The sequence below is a fragment of the Echiichthys vipera genome (assembly GCF_963691815.1).
Source record: "Echiichthys vipera genome assembly, chromosome: 19".
NCBI lineage: Eukaryota > Metazoa > Chordata > Actinopteri > Perciformes > Trachinidae > Echiichthys > Echiichthys vipera.
This window is the reverse complement of record NC_139844.1, coordinates 12,632,204-12,645,035: the sequence shown is the minus strand read 5'-3', so window position 1 is coordinate 12,645,035 and position 12,832 is coordinate 12,632,204. Positions and strand designations below refer to the sequence as shown.

The 12,832-nt window shown below is 38.2% G+C and overlaps 1 protein-coding gene across 2 annotated transcripts; it reads left to right on the top strand.

Annotated features, from left to right (window-relative positions):
• The first annotated feature begins 1,255 nt into the window (after positions 1–1,255).
• Positions 1,256–7,569, top strand: taf1a (TATA box binding protein (TBP)-associated factor, RNA polymerase I, A). Of its 2 annotated transcripts, none has more exons than XM_083933786.1 (11): positions 1,256–1,365; positions 2,327–2,522; positions 3,717–3,880; positions 4,173–4,286; positions 4,369–4,567; positions 4,857–4,978; positions 5,171–5,329; positions 5,465–5,531; positions 5,741–5,864; positions 5,978–6,123; positions 7,231–7,569. In XM_083933786.1, exons 2-11 carry the CDS (start codon positions 2,381–2,383, stop codon positions 7,296–7,298), a joined length of 1,305 nt encoding a protein of 434 aa, XP_083789912.1. In that variant the 5' UTR covers positions 1,256–1,365; positions 2,327–2,380; the 3' UTR covers positions 7,299–7,569. The 2 variants fall into 2 exon arrangements, with proteins under 2 accessions (XP_083789912.1, XP_083789911.1); XM_083933785.1 differs by having other exon boundaries at positions 1,259–1,452.
• The last annotated feature ends 5,263 nt before the right edge of the window (positions 7,570–12,832 follow it).

Sequence of the window (12,832 nt, the reverse complement as noted above, 5' to 3'; positions counted from 1 at the left end):
ATATATATATATATATATATATATATATATATATATATATTTATATAGATAAAAAAGAGAGAAAAAGTCAGATAAAAAGCATCAGGGTCTACAACATGCACACAAGGATGTTAGAGATTAAATACCAGCAATATTCACTAGAGGATTATGGCTATACTGTATATATATGTATTTATTTATTATTTATATATATATATATTATATATTATTATATATATATTATATTTATTATTATATATTATATATATTATTATATATATTATAAATATTATATATATATATATATATTTATATATAGATAAATAAAGAGAGAAAAAGTCATATAAAAAGCAGTAGCCAAATTTCACCACATAGTACTTACAATTATCCTCAAAGCAATTTCAGTCAAAAACAACCAGTCCAGTTGTTTTTGACTGAAATTGCTTTGAGGATAACGATGACCTGGACGAATGAGAACATTCACAGGCTTAGTACTTACAATTGTACAAGTATGTGACCACTGATCAATAAAGTTTTAAATATTGCCAACAACTCTGTTTCAGCACAATGAACCATAGATAGATCGATAGATATATTTTTATTTAACTGAAAAGTCTACAATTTTATATTTTATATCTTACATTACCTTTAGTTTAGTTATATGTTACAAATATAATATATATGCCTCGATGTATACAATCTTTAAGAGAAAAATGACCAAATATATTATTTTTCTATATTTTCTAGTTAAATTTGACCTATTTCCATTTATATATTTTATAACAATGTTGCACAGCTCTGTTTACACTTAACTGTAGTTAATCTCTCCATATTGTATACATTTATATTTTGCTTTCTCCACACATGTAAAATTATAGACATATTGATATTTGTAACCATATTTTTTTTACTGCAATGTCCACACTTTTATATTTGATATCTTAAGTTATCTTTAGTTATCTGTAGCACATATAGCATATAGGCCTCTGTTTCTATGTAATCTTTAAGAGGACATTACAAAATATTCAGTTTTATATTTTTTAAGTAAAATGGTAGATGGATACATAGATAAAACATCAGTTCGCCTCAGATTAGGTTGCAAGAAAGCAAACACGAAGAAGAAACAAGCGAAGAAATAACAAGCGAAGAAGAAGCTCTATGCTCCGCCTCTTCCGGCCACAGCAGCCAATGAGAGTGTAGCGTTTCTCTCCACTACTTCCTTAGCAACTACTGAGAACTGATTGAAGTCAAAAGCATAGTGGCTAATACTTCACATGTGGGAGTCACAGTAACCGACAATAAACGACACAGCATAATGTTTTAAAAACAACAGAGACTCAAAGTCTGAATAAGTGTTGTTCGTTGGATTTGAACTCACAGATGAAGGTTAGTTTATCTTCTAATGTAGCATCGGCCTGTTGTTTACCTCCAGAAACATCCGAGTAACGTAGAGGTAACGTGGGTGCTCAGCAGGTAGGAACTGATCCAACTTTGTTTTACAAGAGAATAAGCTTGTGTGAATAATACATTTGAAAGTTATTCCGCAGAGACCCAAGTCTAAAAGATCATAAAACATTACTACCACAGGTGTATTATTATGTTTCCATCAGAAATGACTTACACCTTACCTAAATAACAGTTAGCTCCAGAGCTGAAAAACAGTTAGTGTTGACAGGAAATTACTTTTGTAGTCATTTTTATAATGATATTATTGTGAAAAGACATCAAGCAGGAATACCAATGCATGTTACAGCTTCTCAAAAATAAAAACAACGAAATGCTGGTCTTCCTCTTCTTAGATCAGGAGTTTTCAAAATCTGAGACTGTAACAGACTAAACTTGGAATAAGTTTACTTGCTTAATTTGTCTATGGGATCATGATTATTGTTATTTGATCTCATAGACACTCAACAATTTAGCCAAGATAGCCTGAAATTGCTAATTGCCATGACTTCAGACTATACCAAATACATTCAAAGTTCTGTTTTAAGACATTTATAGGATGTTATTCTCTGAGCTCTCTCTTTAACCAAATTACACATTTAGGATATTCTATTCTTTTAATACCTAATTTAATATTTGTTTAGTTGCATTCACTGAGCCTCCCCTGAAACTCACGCTATGAAAAACCTCTGTCTTGGATAATAGTAAACTAAATATATTTGGCATTTTAGATTGTTGGTCAGACCAAAAAAGAAACAAATTTGAAGACAGCTACTTGGATTTTTAACTGTTTTTAGATGTTTTATAGGACAAAAGATTCATAATCAGAAAATAATCTATGGTTAAAATAATCTTTCAGACAGGATTTATGACATAATTAAAACAATCTTTTTTCTCCCTACAGCTGGACGTCATACACTTAGCATCAGAGTAAGAGATAAAAGGCAGCTGTCTGATTATGGATGACTTGCAAAGAGAGATAGAGCGTCTTGAAAACTTAGATGATGATGGCGGTGATGGTGACGATTCCTCAGATGGCAACTCTTCAAGAGGATCGAAAAAAACAAATCTCCCTCTGGTTAATCCCATCATGTGTGCAGGTGAGTTGTTTTTGTCTCAGTAGAGATAACAGGGAGATGGCATCACCTGCTATGCATTGCTGCCGGTCGCACGGTCATCAACCAAGAACCACCAATCACCAACGTTTCGCTCCTTTAATCCTGGAACGTCTCCTGGTGGCGATGCAGTGACAGGGACGTCTCTCCCTACCACCCCCTGCAGCTGATAGGTTTTCCCCTCTGCGGCTGTTGTTGGGCTTAGTTGTTTGATCCCCAGCACTTGTCTTTCTTCCTTAACCAGAGCCAAAAGCTTCCCTTCTCAGCCTCCTCTGCCAGATCATTGGTTACCTTCTTCAGGCTCCCTCCTGTCACTCCTGCGTCCCTAAGAAGGCGTGTGGTTGACTGCGCCACATAGCCTCTGCATCATAGTTCCACTGGATAGATGGTGGTCTTCCAGCCAGCCATCCGGCACTCAGCAGCCAACTCTTAGTACTTGGCCTTTTTTCGTTCGTAGGTGGCCTCGATCCCCTCCTCCGCTGGTACCGTGAGGTCAATGAGGAGCAGGGATTTTGCCTAAGAGGACCACGCCACTATGTCTGGGCGGAGCGATGTAGTAGTGATCTCGACAGGGAAGCGAAGCTGCCTGCCGAGGTCGACTCATGTTCCACTCCTGGTTAGGGGAGAACGGCCTAGGTGTTTCTTTTGGCCTGGTGTCTCTTCTCCTCCCACCTTCCGTGACGAAGCCGATGAAGCTGCAGTTCTCTGCAGGTGGTAGCCCTCTGCTGCCCTGTCGACGGCCCTCCAACACCTCTGCTAGCTTCCTCAGGACCTGGTCATGGCGGCACCTGTAGTGTCCCTGGGAGTGCGCGATCTTACAGCCAAACTCAAATATAGAATCTAATAAAGCATTACGGAAATACTGAAACACTGAGAAGTTTATTTTGGAACTGAAAAATGTTAGAATCAGTACAACTGCAATATACTGTAAGGCACAATTGTTTGATAAAACACATTTGAAGCCTCCTTAATGAAAATGTTTGTTTTTGTTATGTGTGTGTAAAACAATTAGAATTGGATAATGTGTCATATCAGATGTTTTACACTCTTGAATATCAATATTGGTGTCAGCCTCTAAAATCCAGTATCGGTCCAGCTAAAGAACCTATAACAGTTAATAATGTTTATGACAAATGCATTCATGTCGTCAAATAATAACTTTTTGTTTTATATCTTAAGAGACATGTAGGGAAAAGGGGTTTCACCAGAGTACCAGAGTCTGTCTGGAGCAGATCAGAGAAGCCCTGCTGCATCACAGGTGGCAAGAGGCAGCAGAGTATATGGCCTGTTACCCTCAGATGTTAGAAGACACAACCATTGGCTCAAGTCAGCAGTATAAGGAGGTAGGATTGGTTTGCGTTAGTATGATTTTGTATCATGCGGACAGTGCTAATACAGGACATAACATACAATAATACACATATTTCTACAGTACAGCATGAGCATTCCAGGTTTACACAAAAGCCTGTTTCTAAAAACACAACCTAATGTCTTTATGTCATCCAGACAGAATAAACGACCAGAGATTGCAAACTTTTGAAGTTTAAAGTATCAGTTATTTAAACTATTTGATAAAACCCTGTACGCTTCCACACCCCTTATGTTAACACTCTTTTTGCCATTTTTCTACACCAGCTTATCTGGAGAATGAGCACTGAGATCCTTCAACATCACCCCAACTCAAAGATGGAAGACTACAACAACATCTATGAACGAATGAAACACTCAGGAATTAAACATTACCTGATGGTATGTTAGCTAGAAGACCTGACACACCCTTATATTCACATTTTCCTAAAGACATCTGCAACCTGTTCCTTTGCATCTCTAGATCAGTCTGGAACATTCGTTCCACCTGCTGCTTAACGGTCACATCGAGGATGCAAAGCGTCAGCTGTCGGTCGCTGAAAGTTGGAGGTACGGGAAGGAGTCAGCAGCTCAGTATCAGAAGATTAAACTCATCCACGCCTACAGGAGTTTACTAGATTACATCATCTGGTGTGACAAAAAGTTTAAACTCTCCAACACTGGTAAGGTGGTACACAACTTCACACCCAAAGCATCTTTTATTTGCTTATTATTTAATGCATTATGTCTGATACACAGACATAATGCACGCTCTTGTTTGATGTCACGCTGCCACCTACAGGTCGGACTCAGTCACTCTTACTCTTGTAAAAAAAAAAAAAAAGGAGCTAATGAAGTGATTTTGTAGGAAACCTATTTGTGTGCACAATCTTTCAACTAAATGTCCTCTAGTGTGACTTACTGTTTGATAAATATCTATATTGTTTGAATAAACTGTTCATACTGTTTCAGACAGCGCCAACGCCGCTGAGAACCAAGACATGCGCCACTACTTCAGACAGGCCTCGGTGAATCTAAAGCAGATTTTGAAAAATCCTGGCATCTGGGATTCCTTCATACTGAGTTACGTTGAGGTGCGAACTCATTTCTGACTGATTTAGTTAAAGAAAATTAATGGGCAACCATCTTGATAGATGATTCATTTTTGTTTTCATTTAAGAAATTCACTTTTTGTCTTGTTTTTGTTTCTTGGTTTGCTTTTGTCCAATTTCAGGCCCAATTCATTCAATTGTTATCGTTGTGTTATCATTGTTTTGTTTTGGCAGATGCTGGAGTTCTATGAGGATCATAAGGAGGCTTTGAACGTCCTGAGTGATTACGCATATGACAAGACTTTTCCACCCAATCCCAACGCCCATGTCTATCTGTACCAGTACTTAAAGCGGCACGGATCTCCAGATAGAAAACTAATGAAAGTATTGAAGGTATAACTGTATATTAAAAGCATTAGTATTTATACTGATATATAAAACTGTACTGATCAAACTACGATATTAGTTTTTAAAACTAGACCCACTTTGTGTAATGCATCCTTAAAACTAGACTTCCTTGTGCTGTAGACCCTCTGCATATTAGTCCCAAGCCACGAGTTGATGTTGGAGTACAGCTCTCTCCTCCTTCAGTCAGGTAAAAGCACATTTTGTCTTAACTTAAAAGTCTTACCAGATATTTTACTATATACAGAATTATAGTCATCGTCAATCAACAGAAAGTATCAAGCAGCTTAGTTTTGACATACGTTGTTATTTTTTTAAATTATTTTAGAGTTTTGGAAAAGATATGTCATATTTTGTTATCTGTTCCATAATACTCATTATTGACGTTTTGTTTTTCAGAGAAAATAAATGACACCCAGAAAGCTTTAGGAGTCCTTCTGGAAATGCTGGACTTCGCCTGCTGGAGGAGCAACCTGGACGTGTGGACGCGTTTAAATGCTGTTATTCAAATATTACAGTCACAGTACGTATAAAATGTTTGGCCAATTGGAATCTCTATTTTTGAGAAACTGCTGTTTTTTTTTTAAACACGTCACTAATTATTAGTACTGTGTGACATTTTTTTTATTTAAACAGTGAAGACTGGAAAGACGTTGTTTCTGGGGAAATGGCTGCAAGAAAAGACTGGTGGCCTGCGCTGCACTTCACAAACTTCCAGGCCAGTCACGACTCTAAGGAGCTCAGGGAAGTGAAGGCACCACTGACAAAAATCCTTTGCCCAGGTGTGTATGTGTATGAAATCACTTGTGGAAATATTGTTACCTGTCATTACTGTGGATGTTATGTCAATCCTCAAAGTTACGTGTAATTCTATACCTAAAGAGTTTCAGACACAATGTTGGCCAAGAAATACTTATTATGCTAACAGTCAATTTCTCACTGGCCTACAATGATCTGTATTTATATAGAGTACATTTATAGAGTAGGACATCTTTTAATGAAGAAAATGGACATGTACCCCTTTAAGTCTACATATCCTGAATGTCCTGAATGTATAGGACTTCTGATTTCAAGTAGACTACTCGTGGTAAAATCAAAGAAGTCACTGAAGCGGACATCCCTGCACCTGAATCATTTCTATAGTAACACAAAGATTCCACACAAGTTTCAACCTAACAGTAAATTTCACAATAACCACATTTTACAAGATGCAAAATGAGGTTTATAAGCCCCAACTGCTCAACGGAAACTTGACCTTGCGTTTTGAGATTGAAGTTGACATTTTGCAATTCAAGGAAACCCTGAAATTACACATGCGGTTACAGCTCCTTATCTCGGAAGACATTTTAAAGTTTTTGTATGAATCAGCTGTTCCTTAAAACTTGTGATTCTGGAGGAATATTATTGATATCTTATAGGATGCCAAGTTTATTTACAAACAGGTGACATGTTTTGAAACATGATGTGTTTTAATCTGTCTGTACAACGTCACAAAAAAACATTTTGGTTATTTATAGCACAATTCAATATAATTTAATGTGATGAAGTTGTGCGATAATTGGTATGCTGTATGTACTGTGTATAAACATGTCATTTACCACATCTGCGAGGTGCTGGAAAAGCTTGAAAAGGCACCTTGAAATGCTTAAAGTATTGTTTTCAGCTCACACAGAACAGACAGGTAACGGCTGTAAGGAGATATTCACTGACCTTGACAAAAAGTGTGCTGGATTATATTTGCACACTCCACCTTTAAGAGAAAACAATAATGCTGCGGTTTGTATTGATTTGTTAATGAGGTAGTGAGAGCTGTACCGGCGCTGACAGCAGCATATGCAAATGAGTACATTTAGTGTAGATCTTTATGAATCATGTCTTTCTTCTTACAGACCTGGTGCTCAAGTACGCAGCCTTACCAGTGGAGACTGAACATGAGAGAAGAAAAATTCACAATTGAGAACAGAGCTGAGATGCTGTCGGGAAGACGTCTGAACAATGATGAAGCACAAGAGTCGTCTTACGCACCTGTTTAGTTAACAAAAAGGTTTTTGTGCGATTTATTATTTAATTAATTTATTATCCCCAAGGTCAGAAATGTGCCTACATATTTCCTTCTTTTCTTTTTTGAAACTTTGTTACTTAACTGTGCCTTGAGTCTTCTTCATCATCGAGGCACAGGCCACATTGTCCACTATGTGGAGCTCTTGTTCTCTATTGATGTAGCGAGTGTCTGGAGGGCATGGCTGCCTAATTTTGTCAGGAACTGAGTGTAGCTCTGAATGTCAGTGTTCATGTTGGTTTTGTGGTTTCTGTGAACATTTTAATGGGAACAGAGTCTCATTCTGCCCTCAGTTGACCTTTGACTGCTGTACAGGGGGATTTAAAGTCACAAGTGTGTGTGTATGTGTACGCCACACACAACCTGAAGGTTTTTTCTTTGTATTGTCACGTCAGAATAATCAACACAGAGCTTCCAGCAGCAACAACAACAGCAGAAGTGTAAGTGTAGCAGACCATTGACAGCCGGTGGCTTGTTAATAGCTTCAGTATGAATGTGAGAGGTGCCTTATGTAAAAAAAGAAATCATAATTAACGTGTCAGCTTGTATATGTGCTTGTATTTATGCATCGATTTTCATAAAGAGACTTGTATATTTTTGATTTCATTTATTTCTGTTAAAAAGGAAAGAAGGGAGATTTTTGTATGTTTCTAATGAGAGGAGCCTTCAAACAGAAGAATATATACAGTCTATGCTTCAAACGCTGTGCTTACTCTCATTCAGACCCAACCATGAAATAAAGTCTTACATTCAGCAGCAGGCCAATTTAATAAGTGAAAGTGTTTGTAATGATTATGTTTCGGCTCGCCACAATGTTGGCCATGCAGCAAATCAGTGAGCCGAACTCTGTGTGTGTGTGTGTCTGTGTGTGTTGCTTTGCAGTCATTACATAAACTAAAGCCCAAAGCACTTGCCCGACCACAGGAGCAGCTGCAGAAGGGATCTGGGAATACATAACACATGTCATTTGAAAATTCAAACTCTAGGATCAGTGAAGAAGATGCAGTTAGGAGCTGGTCAGTGCTATTGATTGTGTCCTGGTTGTGACCTCACCTACACAGATGCTCACAGCTGAGGCAGCCATTGCACTGTTCTCTGTCATGGAGCGGCTCTGTTGTGGTTGGTTTCTTCCTCAAGGGCACCTTGACAGTTTTGAGCTCTTTTATGTCAAAGTGGAGACTCCTTTCTCAGCCCCCCGTTGTACTCTAACCCACTCAACGGCCCCTCCAGAAAGGAGCTCCTTAAGTAATTGTAGTTTATTGTGTTCCTCACAACTCACCTCAACTCTTATGGACCGGAGCAGTGAGGCCAGTGCCCCGGGGCCTTGGACTGCCAGGGGTTCCTTAAAGCCTCAGGCTGCGTGCGCTGACAACTGTCCGACGCACATCCACAAGTTTGAATTCAGATTCACGTGATGCTGTTTGAAAAGTCTATAAGTTTTGAGATTCTCCTGACGTCACCAAGAATCAGAAATGGAGGAGGGCGCCTCCCATAGACATATATATAGTACAACTGCTGACGTCTAACCAAGTCAACCAGAATTGACATGCTGTTTTCAACTAAGCCGGTAAGAATCACCAAGGTTCGCAACCTTTTCACAGCACTATCAGATCATAATGTGATTTTCTTTTCCCAGAAACTCAATAAAACTCGTGTCCTAAATTCACGCACATATCTGCCTCAGAAATCACCAAATCCTAACTTCATTCCTAAGAACCAACAGCAAAATGTCGATAAAGCTCTCAGTGAATTAGAATGGGATAATTTAATTTTCTGCGATGACATAAACCAGAGTGCTGACTCTTCTCTCAAAAAAATCAAGCAGTTTCTGTTGTCTTTCCCTAGGACAGGGAGCTCTAGCACCAGCCTATCCAGGTCCCTTCCTTGGTTTGATAATGAGTGTCTTGCACTGTTAAATTTAGACATCAGCCGCTCAAAAGTTCACTGAAAACTGGTCTTATCATTGACCGTCACATCAGCACGAGATAAAGTAACATCGGCATTACGAAATGCTAAGGCAAACTTCTTCTTAAACATAACTGAGAGTGCAAAGGGAAATCCAAAAGAGTGTGGAAAGAGATCAATAATCTAACTTTGCTGACAGACCAAACAGAACAGTAAAGGACTGGAACTAAACATTAAGAATCAAAAGGTGAACAATTCTGTCGCCTTGGCTGCAGAATTTAATTCTTTTTTTAAATAAATTATGTTCAAGAAATATCACGTCTGTTCACTGCACCTGACTGTGTTTATCATCCTGTCAATACAAACAGCCTGTTTTCAACATAACTGAAATCTCTGATAGAGAGGTAATGGAAATGATTGGCTCTCTTAACAAATCTAATGCCAAGGATGACTCTGGGTTTCACACAGATTATTTAAATCTTCACATGGAGTCTCTGGTTTGCCTCATCATGCATCTGGTAAATCTGTCTATCAAGCGTTCTGTCGTCCCAACTAACTGGAAGGTGACCACAGTGAACCCAATCTTCAAATCTGGAAGTAAACCTGAAATCAACAATTATAGACCAATCAGTATTCTTCCTGTTATTTCCAAAATAATAAAAAAGTGGGTGGCTAAACAGTTAGCAGAACATCTCAATAACGGTTATACAACATTACATCTGACTCACCATTCCACAGTCGGCCATAAGTATGTTTGTAGTGAGAAAACAAGTGTCTCCTGGATAGGAACAGCTGTGTTAGAGCTGTCTTCCTGGATCTTAGAAGGGCCTTTGACACCGTTGACCACAGAGTATTGTTACCCAAGCTGTCAAAATGTATGTATAAGTGTTTTCTACACAGGCACTGAACTGGTTCAGATCACATCTAGCAGACAGAAAGCAGTGTGTGGTGGTCAGCAATGTCAAATCCTCTTACCCGGACTGTCCAGTAGGGGTCCCCCAGGGATCCATACTTGGACCTATTTTGTTTTCATTTTACATTAATGATTTCTTTGATGTCTGTAAGAGTGTAAATGCACAGTTGTATGTGGGTGATGCAGTGATTTCCACCCCTTCAAAACACGTCAGAGGCTGCTCAAATACTCAAGGCAGCAATGGCTCATGCTCAAGACTGGCTCACCGATTCATGCCTTTCTTTAAATGTTTAAAAAAGTGTCTGTCTGTTGTTTTTTTTTGCATCACTTAGATTTTTATTGAGTTTAAAGCAATACGACAAACAAGATACAAGTTCAATTAACAATAAGAACACTAACATACTGTCTGGATATGCTACTGTTCAGACCACTGTTCATTTAGCGTTCGTTCAGTTGGTGTCACGTCTCATGTAAATGTTCAATTTTTTCCAGTTCCTTTCAAATATGTTCTCTTTCAGTCACAGCAGGTTTGTCAATTTTTCCATAACATGAATTTCCTGGACAATTTCCAACCACTGCTCCTGGTTTGGAGTGTTCACCTTGAGCCAGTTTCTTGTGACCGCTTTCTTGCTTGCTGCAAGTAATACTTTAGTCAAGTAAAGATCTTACAACCTTCTCAATATTCCCAAGATACATCAATAGACAGGTATTTGGGATGTCTGTATGTTTTTTGCTAAAAGGCCCCCAAATATTTATCATTCTGGTGTCTTTCTGGGAGGGGAGGAGCTCGCTTTGGTGAGCGAGTTCAGATATGTGGGAGTTAATCTGGACTTGACTCTCTCATTCAGGAAACACAAAAAAGCGTCTAACTCTGTCAAATACAACCTGGCCAATTTCAAGCAGATGAGGAATTCATTAACCAGCAGTGCAGCATTGATGTTTTTAAATTGTGGGATCTTTTCACATATTGACTACTGCTCAACAAGCTGATCACTGGCATGTACGACAGCACTCAAACCAATAGACTCTCTCCAAAAAAGCCCTAAAGACTCTGGATAAAAAAAACCTTCTCCTACCATATCTGCAAAACATACTTTTTTCCATAATTTCAAAACTTTTGGATTTGCTTGTTTTGTGTATAAATGTCTCCTTGGTCTTGCTCCACCACCGCTGAATGAATTCATAAGGAAAAGGACTCCAGGGCTGTGACAGGGGAGACTGTGAGATCCCCCACAGGCGCACCGTCTTTGGGATGTGTTGTCAGTTGTAGGGGGACATTTGGTCTTCCCTCCACAATAAGGGAACGCCCCACATATATAAGACAACTAAAACACTGGCTCAAATCGAATCAAAAGTGTAACCACTAACTGGACTTGAACTAACTGAACATTACTTTTTATTCCATTGTTAAATCCTGTCTGGGTCTGGTGTTCTTCTGAGTATATATTGTATTGTGCTGTGTGTCCGGTCTCTTCTTTTTGTATTTCATCTATTTATTTGATATCTCTTCTTATTTTCTATATTTATTTACTTATTTATATATTTATTAGGGACTATGGATGCAAATTAGCAGCTTCGCAATAATCCAGCATGTTTACAGAGATATGTAAATATCGATGTTCATTAATGTGCACTGTCCCTATCTTAAAAATAAAGCATTATTATTATTATTATTATTATTATTATTATTATTATTATTATTATTATTATTATTATTACTATAATTCCTTTGCACATTTCAATATCACTTCGTGTCTAAGACAAACAAGCTCAGGAGGGCCAATTTTTAATGTGAGCATTATTATTTATTAATAAAAATCAATTGAAATTGGATTGCATCTATAACTCAATTCACATTGCCATACTTATTAACCAGTTTAAAAAAGCAACAGCTCACTTCAGGCCCTGATATATTGTGATTCTATCACAGCTAAAGGCCGTTGTTCAGCACGGCTATTGCTTAATTATGTCATGATGTATCAATATAAATAAAGAAGTAGTACATTTTCTGAAAAAATCCATTCAGAATTTAGTTTGTACCTGACGAATCAAAGGTGCTTCATTACATTTATATTGATCTAACCTTTATTCATCCTGTTCACTTAGAACACACTTGTTTCTATCTAACAGTCTGGGAGTGTTACACTGGCCACTAAGCTGCTCCACTGGTTCTACCAGCTTGGTGGAGGAAAGGCAATGATGATTTATGTTCATCTGGGAATTCACCCCAAGGTTGTTGGGACACACTGTACTGTACAATCTACCAGGTCAAAAACAAAAATCCTTTTTCTGTGGGCTCATCTGACGACTCTAACAGGCCCTTTATACCTCCTCTAGCTCAGGGAGAAATTTACTGACCTCCGTGGCCTAACTCCCTCGTGAACTGACAGGCATAATAATCGTTGTGTGATTAATCATCGGTACAGTTTGCGAACTAAATCTATTTGCTGCCGACCAAAAAAAAATCTAATTGCATAACGAGAGATGTATTAATTTTATGCTTGGCGTAGAGAGGCCCTGGATGTTGCTTTGTTGTATGAGGCTGACATTAATTGAGTTTTCCTTCCTCCATACAGACTCACTACCTCCTCTCCTAGCACACACACACACACAC

What these genes read in the sequence shown, in the direction of transcription:
- taf1a (XM_083933786.1), top strand. Translation starts at nt 2,381, where the DNA reads ATGGATGACTTGCAAAGAGAGATAGAGCGTCTTGAAAACTTAGATGAT. An exon ending in TCATACTGAGTTACGTTGAG is followed by an intron (nt 4,979 to 5,170) that starts GTGCGAACTCAT and finishes TTGTTTTGGCAG; the next exon opens with ATGCTGGAGTTCTATGAGGA. An exon ending in CTCTCTCCTCCTTCAGTCAG is followed by an intron (nt 5,532 to 5,740) that starts GTAAAAGCACAT and finishes TTTGTTTTTCAG; the next exon opens with AGAAAATAAATGACACCCAG.